The sequence below is a fragment of the Manis javanica genome, chromosome 9 (assembly GCF_040802235.1).
Source record: "Manis javanica isolate MJ-LG chromosome 9, MJ_LKY, whole genome shotgun sequence".
NCBI classification, from domain to species: Eukaryota; Metazoa; Chordata; class Mammalia; order Pholidota; family Manidae; genus Manis; species Manis javanica.
The window spans coordinates 720,043-737,828 of NC_133164.1; the positions used below are offsets into that span (position 1 = coordinate 720,043).

General features: G+C 51.2%; 1 protein-coding gene across 1 annotated transcript; it reads right to left on the minus strand.

Moving 5' to 3' along the window:
• Nucleotides 1-141: 141 nt before the first annotated feature.
• Nucleotides 142-17,700, minus strand: F10 (coagulation factor X). The gene is made up of 9 exons (XM_017662874.3): nucleotides 17,641-17,700; nucleotides 16,503-16,815; nucleotides 14,374-14,534; nucleotides 7,610-7,634; nucleotides 6,594-6,707; nucleotides 4,916-5,047; nucleotides 3,691-3,941; nucleotides 1,267-1,384; nucleotides 142-884 (listed from the first exon to the last, which is right to left on the minus strand). The coding sequence occupies exons 1-9, from the start codon at nucleotides 17,683-17,685 to the stop codon at nucleotides 325-327; spliced, it is 1,719 nt and encodes a 572-aa protein (XP_017518363.3). The 5' UTR covers nucleotides 17,686-17,700; the 3' UTR covers nucleotides 142-324.
• Between the last annotated feature and the right edge of the window lie 86 nt (nucleotides 17,701-17,786).

Genomic DNA, 17,786 nt, shown 5'->3' on the forward strand with positions numbered 1-17,786 from the left:
CTCCTCTCTATGCCCCACGACAGCATTTGGGGCAAGGAAGAACACACAAGGAACAGAAGTGGCCCCCCTACCACAGGGAGACCAGGCGCCCATCCCGTAAGGCGTAGCATTTCCTGAAGCAATCTCCCAGCCCCAAGAGGCTTCCAAATGAAGATTAATTTCAATAGAACAAGAAAAAAATCAGGGTGAGGGATCAACATGGATTTAACCACAGCAGATAGGAAACTTTTTCCAGAGCTCAGCCTGCAGACAGGCCGGCGTGAAGATGACACAAGACCCCAGCGCAGCCCATGGGTCTCTGGTGGATGACCCCAGGGTCCCTGCTCAGACCTGTGCCCCAGCCCTGGCCTTCAGGGATCGGTCAATCCACTTGAGGAAGTTGGTGACCTTGGTGTAAACCCCGTACTTCCCCTTCTTTGCACAGCCTTCGCCCCAGCTGACAATGCCCGTGATGAAGTAGGTGTCCTTGAACCGGGTGACATGGGGGCCCCCACTGTCCCCCTGGCAGGCATCCTCGGGCTTGGAGTCATAGCCGGCGCAGAACATGTTCTGGGTGATGGAGAAGCTGCTGGACAGCTTGCACGTGTTCCGGTCCACGTAGGGCACCTCCAGCATCTTGAGGGTGCTGGACGGGCGGCCCTTCTCGTGGGTCTTCCCAAAGCCGCTCACGATGCCCGTCTTCTGAGTCATGAGCATGGACTCGGCCCAGTCCTTCTTGGGCAGGCAGGCCGGGGCCACATTCATGCGGAACACGATGGGCGTCTTCAGCCTGACGACGGCGATGTCGAAGTCGTAGGTCTCCCGGACGAACCTGTTGTGCTTCACGATCATCTCCACCTCGTGGGCCGCCTCGTTGCCCTCCTCCGTCTCCGTGTTCCGGTCGCCTGGAACAGAGGTCACACGGTGGTGTCGGCTCGGTGTGGGCCACGCCTTTACACAGCAGCCTTCACAGGGCAGCAAGTTACTTTTTAAAGTAGTATTTTCCAATTAAATAATGGTATACAGTCACTAGGAAATTTGAAAAATTCTGGAAGAGTGTAATGAGGCAAATAAAAATGACCTTGACCTCCACGACCCAGGGGAAGCCTTCAGTCATGTTTTTGTATATACGCTCAGCACTTCACAGGCTTTCAGCTAATTCCCTCAATGGGATTCCAGAATTCTATCTAGCATCTCCAATAAATGTGATCCATTGTAGGGGTCTCTGAAAATAAGGAAGTGACAGTGGGCCCTGAAGGGCAGCTGAGGAGTGAGGGTGCCACTTACCTACCCTCACCTTGAATCTCTTGGCTTGGTAGAGGCAGTGGGCTGCGGTGAGCACGTAGTACTCATTCAGGATGGTGCCTCCGCAGAACCCCTCGTTTTCCTCATTGACGAGCAGAGCCTGCAATGAGAGCACCGGGCAGGCCAGCCTGGGTCTGTCTCTGAGAAGAGGGATTCAAGATCCTTTTATTGAAAGGATCTTCTCCACCCCTGCCTGGTTTTGGGCCCCCAAGTCCCCTGGATCAGGGCCCCCCTGACCTCGATCAGGCCCCCCTTCCAGGTCAGGGTGCCCCACCTGAATCAGGGCCCCACCCATCACCTGGATGGGGGCCTCCCTGGCCTGCACGGTCCCTGCCCATCCTGCTGTGGGTCTCCCGATTGGAACAAGGCCCACACCAGTTCCCACCAGGCCACACAGGCTGCTGCCCAGCCTAGCTGACTGTGCACCACCCTGACTGCGTATCCTGTGCCTCTTCCTGACTGTCCCATGCCGGCACCTTGGCGTGTTCCCCAAGAACTAGCTCATGGTTGACCCCTGGCACCCCCAGGTCCTTCTGCACCCACCGCCCTGGTTCCAGGATCTGGGTTTGGCAGCATTTTTATGTCATTCAGTCTTTGCTTTTTGGCTGGCCTGCTGGTGGGCTCATTCATTCACTCAACAGACCTCTGCGGGCCTGCTAAGCGCCACACCGCAGCTCCTTGGGGCAGCTCTGCCACTCTGTACATCCTCCTCCCCGGGACGCTGATGCACTTCTACAGGGCTCAGCCTCGTATTTCTTCCTAGGCTGTCACACACTCTCTGAAGTGTCACACAGAGAAGAACACCTCCCACTGTGGCAAAACCCTTTGTTGTCCATGTGGCTCTGAATTATACCCCCGACCAAGCAGGTGCCGGTCTTTGGAGAAAACTCTTGCCTAAACTGGTGTGACTTCTGGTCTCTAGAATAGTTCGACTATTCAAACCCATCTCCCATGGCCCATGGCAGGCCACCATTCAAGGTCGATTTCCCTGGAATCCATGTGGGGACTCCTGTGATTCTCTCCTGGCACATTTAGGAGTGAGGATAGTCCACCTGGGAATGAGACCGATGGGCAGGTGAGAGGCGCCACAGACAATGCTCTTGTTTTCTTTTAAGAACTGGGCTTGCAGATCTGGAGACAGAGCATCTCTGGTTTTCCTTTCTCTAGGGAACTCCACGTCCCTGAAGCAGCAGTGCTGGCTGGGGCTGTGTGTCGGTCAACGAAACAATCACCAACATCAGGTTCTAAGAGAATTCTTGGAGGCCCTCCTGATGGCGCCAAGTGGTGATCCTTTCACCTTTTCTTGCACAGCCTAAGAACTGACGATTCCTGGGTGCTGCGTGAGGGAGAGCCGTCTTTCCAGGACTCAAGACAGCAGCTGTCCTTCTTAAAGACGGAGACCAAGCAGCCGGGAGAGCCAGGACTCCGGGTCTCAGCAGCCGCGACCTGGGCCCCTGCCTGTGGCCCCACCAGAGCCCTCTGGGGCTCCACACTGCCACCTCTGCTGATCCCAGGGGCCTGCGCGGGGCTCCTGGGGCACCACTGTCCTGGCCAGCCTGAGTGGCAGTGACGTGGGCGGGCTTACCTCCACCCCATCATTCATGGGCCATACGTCAGGGCAGCAGTGGGCACATCTATGTCGCCCACACAACACCCCCTTCAGTGCCTGGCATGCGGTACGTTCTCCATGGCCAGGGACCCACGAGTGATGGCTGCATGCTGAAGCCTTCCCTTGGGTGCTTGGGAATTTAGGCCAACGCGCACCTGTTGTGCAGCCGGGAGGTGAGGGCAAGCTGAGGGAATGCCTAAAGGTCATCAGTGGCTCTTGGATTTTCTGCTTGTAGGAGAAGCTGTTTTGGCTTTGGACACTAAGAACTTCAAGCCCAAGTTAGGGCTGCCAGATAAAACAGAGGACCCCAGTTACACTCGAATGAAGTAAATAGCAAACGACTTTTAGTATAAGTATGTCCCAGGCAATATTTGGACATACTTACATTAAAAATTCTTCATAGTTTAATTGTTTTACTGAAATCCAAATTAAAGTGGAAGTCCTGTGATTTTATTTGCTCAATCTGGCAACCTTACTGACAACTAGCGATTTCTCAGCTCTGACAACAAATGGATGTACTTTTCTCTAGGTAGCTCCTCCTCACTGGCATTTCCAGATTAGAGACAGAGGGTGAGTGAATCTTCCTGCCCCGTGAAGGAGGTGCACGGAGGCTCCTGTCCCCAGGGCAGCAGCCCCTGCCCGCGGCGCCCAACAAACGGCTCTGCTTCCGAATGGCTCCGGACACCCATTATTTGAAGGGCTCAGCCTCCCTCTGTCATTGCCAGGCGGGGACTCCTGGACACGCAGGGCAGGGCGGGCAGGGCCCCTGCAGCAGGCACAGGCCAGCTCAGCCTTACCTGCCAGGGACACTCGCCGTCCTTGCAGTCCCGCCCACCCACGATGCGGACCAGGCTGCTCCCGTCATCCTCAGGGCTTTCCCCCGCTGTCCTGTTGGGGTCCAGCAGATGGAGGGCGCTCTCCGTGGGAGCCAGGTCTCCGGGGTCGTACTGCTCCAGAAGGCCAGCTCCAGAGGGCTCCTCGAGGCCAGAGGCGGCCCGGGCCCATCTCCTCCTGCGCCCCACAGTGAGTTTCCCACAGGGGAAGGGCTCTGAAGGGAACAAGGAGCTCCTCAGCAAAGCCCAGCAGAGGCCCGGTGATGGGGCAGGGAAGGGGGAGGAACTCTGGTGGAGGGGAGCTCTGTGACTTCATCGGCGCTGGGTAACAGTGGGGGTGCCAAGGCCACAGAACAGCGATGTGCGCTGCACCACGGTGCACCCCTCGGTCATTTACCCAAAGGGCAGCACTGTGGATGCCGCCCTCTGGCTGGCCTGTGTGCTGAAGCAACCTATGGAGAGATGCACCCTAAAACTGGGGCGGCTTGTGGCTGGACGAGGGCAGCTGGGCGGCAGACAGCAAGATGCCAACTGGAGCCATGAGGTGTGTTGCTCATGGTAACACTGAGCACGGTTTGTACCACCTCCTAATGAAGAGCCGAAAAAGGAAAGGGCTTCGAGGCAGAGGGCGCAAACGTGCAGGTCAGACTGCGTGAGGAGGGCTAAAAACGAGAGCTGCCCAAGGAGTGCCAGCCCCGGGGGGGCGGTCCACACCGGGAAGCTCCCCTCCACAGTCACCAGCTGGGGCACCACAGCCGAGAGGGGTGAAGCAGGGCAGAGAAGGGGCGCGGAGGCCAGAGATGAGAGGGGGGAGCACAGCCCATCGGAAAGGGGGTCTCAGTGCTTCTCTCGGCTGCCTTGTGTAAGATCGGGGGAAGGCGCAGCTCTTGGAGAGTGGGGGACCCAGAGCTCTTTGCCCTGCAGTGCTACTCTGTTAATATCTGTAACCCCTGAAATTCTGAACTAGCGCTTCCATGATGCACAATGGGACTTTTTGCACTAGGAAGTAGTTTACCCCACAGTCATGGTCCCCAAGGGCTCAGGCACCACCATTGGCCCCATTTTCCAATGGCTCATGGAAGCAGTGGCTCTGCTTCCAAACCTCGCTGCCACAGGGTGCTCCCAGCCTGCTAGTGGGCACATGTGCCGTGGCTCAGGGAGCCCTGTGAGTGGTCCACACTCCTCCTACCTGTGGACACGCAGGACTTGCCATTGTCACCCAGGATGTAGCCGCTGGCACAGGAACACACCACAGAGTTCTGCTCCTCGCTGCAGAACTGGTCACAGTCCCCATTGTCCAGGCTGCAGAGTTTCTGAGTGGCTGTAGGAGAGGCATGTTGGCCCTCAGAACAGGCTGGGGAAACTGAGGCTGCAGTGGTGGGGAGGCGGGGTGACCACCTGGCTAGTGCAACAGGCTGAGCAAGGTGCCAACACACATCAGCTGGTCCCACACAGAGAGGCCGGGCAGCCGAGAGCAGGCTGGGCTGACGAGGGTACTGTGCCTCTGTGTGTGGGGTCACCAGGTGTCGAGCAGGGGTGGTATGTGACTGCAGAGCCTGGGTGCAGACTCCCAGAGGGCCCTTAAGGAGGGCGCTGGAGCCTGGGTTCAAGTTCAGCCCAGGAAGGTGCACTGCTCTCCGCATGGAGGCACAGACAGTGCAGATGAGCTGTGGGCCGGCCGGCAGGCTCAGGGGCCAGGGCCTGGCAGAGCTGGGCCTGGCACTTGGTGCCCACGGAGGTGGGAGGACTCCCATGAGAGCAATGGGCCTGGGCTGGCAGGAGACTGGGGTCAGGGCTCCAGCGTGGCAGGATGGACGGGTGGGCAGCACACATCCTGGGCTCCGGCTGACCCATGCTCCAGGCTGGCCCTTCCATCATGTTATTTCAGCCCCAGAGGCTCCAGTTTCCCATCTTGTGAAGTGGTGGAGGTTGCGCCCCACCCCCAGGATAGCTAGAGCCAGAGCCCTTCGGCCAGTGCCAGGTTCCGGGACCTCACTGCGGCTGAGCGACCCTCCAGTCAGCAGCCCTCCCCAAGCCAGGACTGCCCCATGCTTCCAGGACGTGCAGAATGTCAAACTCTTAACTCTCATCAGTAATGCCAACTTGCATTCTGCCATTTGGGTTTTGATGAAACAGTAATTAGAGAGCAAAGATCAGCATTGACGGAACTTTGGAAAACATTCCCCAAGGCCCTGGGGTCAGCCAAACAGTGTGTAGGAGAAGCAGCTCTGGACTGTGGGGGGAATGAGGCACAGTTTTCCAGCTGGGGAGAATTCCCAAGTAATCCAGTCTAAAAGCATGTTCTAAAGATTACAAATTAAGCAATTTAAAAGAAATGGTAATCTTTCTCCTTAGGGAAAACTGGTCTAATACTAACCTAATTTTTATTAAAAATTAATCACCATATTAGGAAGACTCTTAATGACTTTGGTAGAATTCATTAAGTATCTCAAATGTTAATAACTGGCCATCTGAACATTCATAATTGATGTTTTCAGTAGCAAACAAAGTGAAGGTGGGGACTTAGACCCACTGCCCAGGGCCGCAAGGAACGTGAGTCAAGGAGGAGTCAGGCCTCACTTTGTGCTAAGGGGGCACCTGCTCCATGAACGTTCCACGCGCCTCTCTCAGAGGAGCAGAGACGTGGCTGTGTGTCTGTCCTTGACTCGCAAGCCCAGCGGATTGCAGGACACACCTGGGGCTCTTCCTTCTCACCTACTGCTCCCGTGTAGCCGCGTAACGCGGCCCAGACTCGCCACCAGGGGCGCCCAGGACCGTCTCATTACGTGTCTGGCTTCTTCCCTCTGGCCCACCTTTCCTCTTCAGGCCCACTCTGACCTGCAGGTGCACCAACAGGAGGCACTCACGTATTTCACAGTTTTTGCCCTCAAACCCTTCCAGGCAGGAGCACGTGTACTCCCCAAGGCCGTCTTTACATCCGCCCAGATTCTGGCAAGGATTGCTTTCACACTGGTCACCATCTGCAAAGAAAGGGTTTGGAAACTGAGGCTGGCGGGCAGTTCCCATCGTCAGGGAAATGACTGTGCTGCGTTGGTACTGGCACTTGCCAGGAAACGTGAATGAACCTGGAATTCCTCCTGTTTGCCTGTAAACAACTTCCTATCTGGACTTCATTTTCTCCCCACTTCATGCGGCTGTGTACGTGACACCCTTATCTAACTGGATCGCTGATGAGCTTTCCGATGTTTGTCAGTGTTTTTACATCAGGGTGAGGAGCTCTGGGCTGGTGGCCATGTGGGACCAGCGGAAGGACAGGCCCTGGGTGTAGCCTGGTCCTTGTTTCTGGCCTGGGTACTGACAGGAGGGGTGCGAGGGTTCCTCTCTCTTCATGGCCTGGGGGTAAAATGAGAAGCAAAGACTATTACCCAGCGCTAACACGGGACTTAGCATTTCTTGGTGCCTTTGTGCAGAGATAGGTCCCCTTGTCATTCTGAGAAATTTGAACACGGTTACCAGGATCAAAAGCATTCATCATGGTTAAACCATTTCAGATGCTCTAAACATTAAATCAGGGTAGCTACCTTACTAGAGGACCTAATCTTTCAGACTCTATTTTTTTGTTTCTACCTAATATACATGGATTTAAAAAATGATCATGGAATTTGGTATCCTTGAATGAGAATGAACTGATTTAAATCTATGTTTAAGTAAGTAACAGAGTACAATTAATATAAAGTTACTATGAATAAGAATTTAAAAATAACTGTTATGGAAACAGGGGAAAAGTCTTCAAGAAGTCATATTTAAACAGGAAATTTAGGAAGAAATTCAGAAAGTATTTCAAAATTCAAGTACAAACTCTCCCAATATAAATATTCTAATGAACCCCTCTCACTTAAGATTTAAATAGAAAACATCTCACCTTTGTATTTATTCCAGAATTCATTCTAAAAGGAAAAAAAAGATTTTAAAATACTTTAGGGGAAACACAGACATTTTACACTGAAAACCTGAAGATGATATTTTCCCAAACAGAAGTCATTTTCTGATGCAAATTGCTCTGGAGCTACTCAGTCTAAAGTTCTTCAGGTCTCCTGCCCCTGTAGAGATGAGGCCTTGTCATCGTAAATGCACTATCTGTGTTGAAAATGGAAAGTTGGTTTTCAAGCTAATCACCAAGAAATGGACTGTACCAAAAATAGCGTGCTCTGCTGGCCACCCCCAAGCTGATCAGTGAATGGTTTTTAGTTAAGATACTCAAGTCAAACATTCAGTGAAGGATCAGTTACTTTGTGAGTAATCATTATGTTGATTATAAAAATGATAACTGGCAATTAGCTTAAAATAGGGCATCAAGAGCCTGTATTACACTAAACAATGTTCATAGTCTTAAAAAATTGTTTTTCACTCTCCGTGGTAGGTTGAATAGTGTCCCGTCAACCTCCAAAGTCAGATGCAACGTCAGAAAGTGACGTTCACTGGAAATTGGGTCTTTGTAGATGTAATTAAGGTATGGATCCAGAGGAGAGCAGATTGGATTAGGGTGGACCCTAAATTCAATAGTAGTGTCCTTATAAAAAACAGGAAAGGACGCGCAGAGCCACACAGAGGGGACCAGGTGAAGACAGAGGCTGGGGTGATGCTTCTACAGGCCTAGGAATGCCAAGGACTGCCGGCGCCCCCAGAAGCTGGCAGAGAGGCCTGGAACACGTTCGCCCTCAGAGCTTCTGGAACGAACGCACCTTGGTGACACCTTGATTTTGGACTTGTGGTCTCCACAACTGTGAGGGAATATATTCTGTTGTTATAAGGCACCCAGTTGCGGCACTTTGTTATAGGAACCCTAAGAAAAGAATATACTGTCTCTTTAAAATTTTATTTAAAAAATTCCCACACAGTAAAGTGGACTCAATTTTGGTGAAACCTAAAAATCTATGAAATCCAACGCATGTATGGAATTGTTTAACCACCACCACAATCAAGACACACAACACTGCCACACACACCTCCAAACCAAACTCTCCATGTTACGCTCCCCAGCTTGCCAGCCCCTGGCACCCCACCCTTGGTGTCTAGCACCACCAATCTACTCTTCATCCCTGTAGAAGGACTTCTTGAGAAGCCATATAAAGGGAATCACACACTATATAATCCTGTGAAATTAGCTTCTTTCATTCAGCACAATGCCTTAGAAATTCGTTCACATTATTGTGTATTATCAATAGTTTGTTTTTATTGCTGGTAGAACTCCGCTCCGTGGCTGTACAACAGTTTATTTATCCATCCACCCAAGAACATTTGTATTATTTTGCTTTTGGCAATTACAAGTAGCGTTGCTATGACGATTTATGCACAGGTTTGTGTATGAACAAGGTCTCATTTCTCTAAGGTGAATGGGCCTGCCGAGTCACATGGCAACTTCCTGTAACCTTCTGGGAAGCTGTTGCCCTGACGCTCAGATCTGCTTTCGCACAGGCAGCGGGGGGCGGGCGGGGCAGGCCCACCCACTCTACATCTTCACCAGCACTTGTTTTTTGCCGGTGTTTTTAGTTCTGTGGGTCTGAGGTGGCATCTCATTGTGGTTTTAATTTGCATTTCTCTCTATTGTGGCTAATACTGTTGAATAGCTTCTCATGTGCTACCCATGTATTGTCTTTGGTGAAGTATCTGTTCGATTCATTGTTCATTATGTTTAATTGAGTTATTTTCTTCTGCTGGTTGTAGGAGTTATTTATATATTCTGAATACAAATCCTTTGTCAGATATGTGATTTACAAATATTTTGTCGACAGCTTGTACTTTTATTCTCTTAATATTTTGCAAAGAAAAGTTTTAAATTTTGAATAAACCAAATTTATCCTTTCTTTAAAATGAATTGTGCTTTTGGTGTCATGTCTAAAAATTTTTTCCTAACTCCATGTCATGAAAATTTTTTCTTGTAAGATTTATGCTTTACCTTTAGATCTCTATGATCCACTTGAGTAAACTTTTGTGTATTTGTGAGATTTAGGTCAAACTTGACCTATTTTGCATATAGTTATATAATGTTCCAATTTGTTGAAAAAGATAATCCTTTCTCCATTAAATTGTTTAAGTACATGTGTCAAAAATCAACTGGCCATAATTCAGTGAGTCTATTGATGGACTTTCTATTCTGTTCCATTGATCTATGTGTCTGTTTATCAGCACCAGATATTAATACCTATATGATTGATGTAGCTTTATAGTAAGTCTTTAAGTCAGGTAGTGTGATGCCTCCAGTGTTCTCAAAATTGTTTTAACTATTTTAATTCTTTTGTTTTTCCATATTTCCAGTGTTGGAATTACAACCTGTCTCTCTCTGATGGAATTTTTACTGGCGTTGCATTAAATCTATAGATAGAATTGGAGAGAATCAACATTTTAACATGTTAAGTCTTCCAATTCATGAATACTGAATGTCTATTTATTTAGGTCTTCTTTAATTTCTTTCATTAGCATTTTTTAGATTTCAGCATACCGATCCTATGCATGTTTTATCAGATTTACAGAAAAATATTTAATTTTCTTTGGAGCAACAGTAAATGGTATTTAAAATATTTTTGGTTTCTAACTGTACATCGTTACTACACTGAAGTATACTTGTGTGCTGACCTTGCATTCTGTGGCCTTGATAGACTCTTTTAAGTTTTTAGGAGTGTTTTTTCAGATTCTATGGAATTTTCTATGTAGATGACTGTGCCATCTGCAAATAGGGACAATTTTATTCATTTTTCTTGACTTACTGTTAGGCCTTCCTTATGGCCAGGACTTTGAGTACAGTACTGAATTTGGAGCATTGGGAATGGACACCCTGCCTTGTTCCCAGTCCTGGGGAAACACTGCATTCCCACCATTAAGCATGATGCCAATTGTGCGCTCCTTGTATGCTCTTTACCGGGTAAAAGTTCCCTTTTATTCCTGGTGTGCTGACAGGTACCTTATCATGGGTGGGTATTGCTTTTTCTGCATCAGCTGATAAGATTATGTGGATTCTCCTCTTCAACTGTTAATATGGTAGATTACATCACTGATTTTCAAATACAGAGCCAGCCTTGTGGGCCCTAGATAAATCCCTTGGTCACTGTGTATTTTGTTTTTTATATTTGTGTTAAGTTTGCAAACATTTTGTTGCGGATTTGAGTGAGAGGTTCCAGAGAGATGTTATAATGTAGTTTCCTCCCTCCCTTTTTAACTGTCTTTAATGGTTTTGGCATCTGGGTGATGCCGGCCTAGGAACAATTGGGAAGTGGTTCCTCTTCTTTTCTAGAAATTATCTAGAATGGGTATGATTTCTTCCTTTAATGTTTGGTGAAATTGACCAGTGAAACCCTCTGGACCTGGACAGTTCTTTTTCAGGTTTTCTGAGACAAAGTAACTGAATCTGAAGATTTCTTTCATATTGTATGTATTTTGGTAGTTTGTAGTTTTGAATAATTGTTCCATTTGATCCAAATCATCCAGATTTCATCCAAATATGTGTGTAGAGTTGTTCCTAGTGTTCTTTTAATGCCTGCAGGGTCTGTGGTGACGTCTCTCCTTTCATGTCTGATACAGGTAATTTGTTTCGTTTTGCTTTTTTTTGCCAGTGTTGCCGTAAGTTTATTGGGTTTTATTGATTTTCTCTATTATTTTTCTGCCTTTAATTTCATTGATTTCAGTTTTTTTTTTGAGTGTCTTGAGATGGAAGCTTATTGATTTGAGACTTTTCTTTTCCAGTACAAACATTTAATGCTATAAATGTCCCTCAAGCACTACTTTGGCTGCATCCCGCAGATTTCATGTTATATATTCATTTTTACTGAGTTGAAAATATTTTCTAATTTCTCTTAAGATGTCCTCTTTGCCCCATGGATTATTTAGAAGTGTGCTGTTCAATTTCCACATACTTGGAAACTTTCCATTTATTTTTGATAAATTCCATTATGGTTAGATAACATATTTTACATGATGTCAATCTTTTTGATTTGTTGGTGTATTAATGACACAGGATATGGTCTATCTTGCACAATGTTCCATGAGTGCTTAGAAAGAAAGTTTATTCTGCTGTTGTTGAGAATCCTATACATATTAATTAGATTCAGGACAAGTAGTGTCTGAACTGGAGGGAAAAAATGTTGTAAACTCATAGCCAGTTCTATGCATTTCCAATTCTAGTCTACTTCAATATTACTATTTAGTTTTTTCAGGAACCTCAAATAGCTGCTCCCTGCATTTTAATCTGGTTTTGTAGCTGCATTCAGTGGGACAGGATGGAGTGTGCTTTCTCCATGTTACGTGGAGCCAGACTTTGCTGGTGACTTTTGATCCAGTGATCCTTCTCTGGAACTAGTCTTAGAAGACAACCCAGAAGAAATATACTTATGTGTATTCTCAAAATAGTAATATTAAAAATCACTTAGATGACCCAAACATGAGAAAGGTAAACGATCCCCATGATAAAATACATTTTAGCTCTTTAAAATTATAAGTGAGTAGCTATTATAGGTCAGGAACAGTGTTTGGGGAATGATGCTGAGGAAAAAGGTACTATGTGAGCTTGGACTGGCATTACAATTACTTTTATTATTTAAAGCAACTACACATGTGTATGCAAATTAAAGAAACATTTAAAAATGAAAATAGTTCTTAAAACTGTGAATGACTTTTTAGAGACAAATTATTTGGTATAAGAAGTAAAAATGAACTCTTAAGTGCGGCTCTCTGTTCCGGTGGCTGAAGCGAACAGTGGCCATCAAACAGCAGCATACAAGAACCCCTTGCAGACCTTCACCTTTCTCAGAAATGCAAAGATGTCTGAACCACACGATTTAGTTATTTTCTAGACTGAAGCGCCAATTGTGGTGTTTCCCAGTGTATTAGTGGTTCCTACATTCTCCTTATCTTCAGGTTTCTAGGCAAGAAACAGAAATAGTTCCTTGATGTTAATGGAGTCTGAGAAATGCCCATGGCCAGCTGCGGGGGGCAGCCTGTATTCCACGGCATCATCATCAGCTTTGGCCTACTCCTTAAAAGCTGCTTGCTGCCATGTGGGACTATTCAACTCAGTGTAGGCACTGCACACTCCCTTCTTCATGACAAACAGTGACACCCAGGGTGGCCTATTTGGCTAAAAGGCTCATCCCTGGTGATGAATGTGGGACTGCGGCAAGTCACTTGCAGGAACCCCCTGCCAGCTTATCACGGAGTCTGGCTCTTGTCTCAGGTGGAAGACATTCAACAGCTTTTGCTGCATCGATATTACCAGGAATTTTTTTAGTTTCTTCAGTTCTGAGAAGGTTCCTTGCAGGCAGCTTCACTCCCACGACTTTCTGAAGCTCTTCTACCATGCTGACTCGCTGGGAGGGCGGGGGAGGTCAGCCTCAGGGGCTTGGCCTTTGGGCCCTCTGGATGGCCGTGTGCTCCGGTGACGGCCTGTAAGTTGGCTCCCCAAGTTGTCTGCACAGGCCGTGTAGAACCCACAAGTGGTGACATCCACTCACGTCATCTGGAACTGGCCCCCAGTTTCACAAACCTAGTCAGCGCCACAAATTACCAGCATCTTAGGGACCAGTTCTAGGGCAGTTCTTATGTAAACTCACATCCAGCTTGTGGTAGGTGACAAAAAGCTTGGCCACAGCTCCCCTCAGGGAGATACCCATCAGAATTTAAACTCAAATTAAAATGAGTTAAATCCCAACTCATTCGAGAAACTTCCTTTGCATGCGGTGATCTTAGTGTGGATAAATACGTGCTTCCAAAGGCCCTCCAACATCTCCAACGGTGCCACGTTTCCCTGTCTTTGAGGCCAAAGTGAGAATGCAGTGACACACGCAGGCAAGGCGCCAGTCTGATTTCGCGTGTCTTTCTTCCAGGATTCTCCGGGGCTTCCATGACGTCCCTGAGGCAGTCTGCTAGGATATGGGTAAGTTTTCTGATTCAGAGCTCCTGTCGTAGAAGGGCCCAGAGCAGGGGCTCCTGCAGCAGCTCTCTGGCGGGGCTGCCCCTGCCGCCCAAGGCCGCTCGGTCAGATGGTGTCCGGGCTGCCCAGCGAGGACTGTCCACGGGGTGCTGGAGGGCTCGGTGTTGGCGGGCTGGGGCGGCCACAGCGTGGCCACACTCCCGCCGGGCCGCTCGGCTCTCGGGCTCCTCTGCCCGTCTTCCCTGGCTCTGGCTCGCGCCATCTACACCCACCTTGCTAGCACTGCGCGGCCTTCCCCAGCGGCCTGACCCAAGTGGGTGCCGCTGACGGCGACTTCCAGGGCAGAGCCCGAGACCCCGCCTCTTCCGGGGCAAAGGGCGTGCAAATCCTGCGGGAGGCCGCCGGTGTTGCGGTGACTGCGCAGGCGCGGTGCTGAGTTTAGCGGGCGTCTCCTCACGTGATGGACGGCGGATACGGTGGCAGCCGTGGATTTGAGTGCAGATCCCGGGGGTTCGGGTCTCTGTGCGCGGCCAACCAGGGCGGCGCTGGCCAAGGCCGCGAGTAATTTTTTTGAGTAAACATCTTATGCTCTAGAACCGATTTAACAGCCCTCCGGAAGTTCTCGCAGCCCTCCTGACTTCCGGCCACTCACTCCCTGTTTTCCGCCCCGCGAACAGGTAGCAGCGACCCCGGGCCTGCGCCCCGCGCCCCGTCCTGCCCAAGGGCGCGCCGCCTGCCGCCCGTCCCCCGCCTCCCCGGGACCTTACCGTCCTGGCCACGTCCTCGAAGACTTCTCGGGCCTCCTCGAAGGAGCAGGTCTCCTCCATGCACTCCCGTTCGAGGTTCCCTTTCTTCATCTCCTCTAGGAACGAGTTCGCCCTCCGGACCCTCTCCAGGAGCGCGTGGGCACGTGCGCGGTCAGTGAACACTGGGGACAGAGAGGACACCGAGCTGGAAGACCCCGCGGCGTGGCACCGCGAGGGGCTGGGCTCTGCCCGCGCAGCAGGACCGCCCGAAGGCAGTGCCGCGTCCCTCCCGACCCCTCCCGTTAGCGGGAGTCGCCTGCTCCGCACCCCGACGCCCCTCCCGCCAACGCGCCAGCCTGCCCGCACAACCCCGCGGCCGCCCAGCCCTCTTCCCTGCGCGCCCCCTTCTCAGCGCCCCCGGCCACTGCCACCTGCTCCACTCTGCGCTTTGGCGGCACCCCAGCCCCACCCTGAACTGAGTGGAGTGGGGAGTTGTGATACTGTTTGGATCGTGATCTACAGTGGAAAGTACGATTCCTCTCTTGTCCCGGGACACAAATACACACGAAACCAAAGTTCCAAGAAATAGGACTTACTACTCTTTCCTACAAAATAGTACATATCAAAAAGTTTTCTACTTGATTTTGCTCTATTTCATTTTTTAAAAACCCACTGCGTTGATTTTATGACTCACAAAGATCCAGGACCTGCCAATTAAAATGTCTCGGAGCAGAGACTGGGTCCCCTGCAGTGTGTGTACTGCAGTGTCCCCTGCAGTCCCAGCCCTCTGCGGCTTCTCTCACTCACCCACGTCTTCTCTGCACTAGGATGGGGAGGCCCTCAGAATCTTTTCCCGGCCTTTGCATGCGTCTGCCTTTCTTCCACTGAAGAACTTAGTCTCTTCATAATAAAAAGACTCTCCAGGTCGGTATTTCTAGCCCCAGCCTTCAGCCTGAGCTCTGTGGCTGCAGCTCTCGCACCGTGATAGATGCGTGAGCGTACCTGGGAACCCCCAAACAGGACTACAGAATCAAGCAGTCTTGACTCTTAAATACATCTTGGTCACCTCCTGCTTAATGTTGGCGAGTGGAAATTACAATGCCCACTTCTTAAGAGCTGTTTTACAGACTGTATCCAAGTCCTGGTGCTCAGTGGGGTACACCGTAGGTCAGCTTCATTCCTACCTTGAATTACTTTTCCTTTCCAATCCCCCATTTCTCTTAGTGACATCAATATCCCAGCAATGCCAGACTCAGACATATTTGTGTCCCTCTGCATTTCTCTGTCTGCTCCACTGCCAAGCCCTTGGCTTTGAAATGACAACCTGTGCACAGGTTTCCCCTCCATCCTTCTTCCCCCACACGGGTCTCTCCTTGTTCTGTGTTCCTCTTGCTCTTTTTCACTTTCTACCACCTACTCGCCTCCCACACGCCCGGGTCCCCTCTGCCCGCTCTTCAGTGTGCCCGTCCTTCCCTGATCTAAGACACATGCAGTCAGCTCCAGGCCCCCACCCCAGGCCCCCTAGACACCCCCCACCTGGGCCACCACCACCACCTCTACTTCCCCCTCTGCCCTTGCTCAGCCTCTCCCCTTTCTAGGCTGTTCTCTTTGGACAGGCCTGGGGGTCCTGGAAGGCCCAGAGCGCCTCCCTCATCCAGCCTCAAACTGGGCAGCCCCTTCCCCTGGCTTAGCCAGCCCAAGACTGGTGGTACTGGCTTCTCTTCACCCTCCCCCCACGTGGAAGCTCCTTTCTGCCTGTGACCCCCTTTCCCCGACCCGGCTGTCTTAGCAGTGGAGGGGAACTTTCTGTCTCTGCCTGCCTCCTAGCTCCCGCTTCCCCCTCTGTCTCTGATTCTGTCTCTCTGTTCCTCTCTGTCTCTGTCCCTCTGCCTGGCTCTCTCCTTCATTCTCTGGCCATGTTTCTGTCTCTCTGTGACTGCTGATCCACCGCCTGACTCCCCACCCACAGAGAGGCACACCTGCCCCTAAAGTACCCTTAGCTGAGACCACCAAGCCCAATGGTCTCACGCCAGCATTTGACAGGAGATGGAGCCACTATCCACACTGCAGAGGGCTGAGGGCATCTGCTCACCACCCTTCTCCCTCCCCCTTGCAGGGGTCACCTCGAATGTAGGGCGAGGGGTACTTACCACTGCCCCCCGGCAGCAGGAGGCCTGCCAAGGAGGTGCTGAGCAGGACGAGGCACAGCAGACCTGCCATGGTGTGCGAAGGACAGTGTCTCTGTCCCCACAGTGACAGGCCTCCAGGGCAAGGTTCACTGACCCTGGCTAGAGGGTGGCTGGCTGTCCTCCTGCTTATCACAGCCTCCTGATTGGAGCCGGGGCTGCTGGGGGCGGTCAGGGGCAGTGACCACACTAGGGCATGGTCTCTCCGTCCTGTGCGGCTCTCGGGAGGTCCTGGCCACGCCTTGTCCTCGTCAGTAACCACGTCCAGTGGGACCTGCTGTGAGCATAGGGAGTTTTGTTCTGAGAATAAAAACGTCATCTTGTAGTTTTCAGACATGTCTGCTCTCATTTCATCCTTACAGCTAGGATAAAAGCTAAGGATCATTTTCTGCATCTTTTCTTCTGATGGCTGAGGTTCGGGGAGGGGTGAAGCCTGGCCCAAGGGCAGTGGCACACGTGGAGTCTGAACCCAGAGCTTCCTGCCCGCGTTCTGCCCTTCCTGTCTGCAGCTGTCCTCCAGCTCCTCCTGCAGGGCCCTCTCCAGAAGTGATCCGGCCCCACAGAGCACCTCCATCAGAGGGTGCTTGTGCCTGTGCTCACCGCGTCACCTGTTCCTCCAGCCCCAAATTCAGGGGTCCCAGGATGCAGGGTGTGTCTGTGGCCCTTCTGTGCCATGTCACCCCTGTATACAGGTTCCTACATTCACTACTGGGAAGACACCCCCCGCCACTGCGAATGCTCTGCCAGGCTCCCGTTAGGCTGGCACAGGATGAGGTGGCCCAGTCGGGAGGAGCTGCAGCTGTACTCACAGCCCCACAGCCACACCATGGAGGTGCCTGCGGGCATGGGACCAGCTCCCGATGGCGGCTTCCCTTCAGATACGCGCTGGGGCTGGGCAGGGGCAGGAGGCGGACCGAGAGGCCGGAGCCCACTGCTCCTTTATGCGAAGGCCAGGCCAGGCCCCCTGGGGGAGGGGGAGGGCCAAGGGCTAGGGCTGCAGGTGGCTGTGTGGCCCAGCGCCCACCCCATGGCCACTGCACGGACTCTCTGGCGGGTTCGCCCAGTCAACGCAGACCATCCCCACAGGAGGCAAGAGGCTCACCTGCTCGGCCCTCGTCCCAGGAGATCCCACAGCCAGGGTCTGCATCTCCTCACAACAGGGCCCAGGAAGGGGCGGTCACCTCCTTTCTGAGGCAAAGCAGCTCACCCTGCGGTGGCCAGGCTGTGGAGGGAGATGTGCACCACACG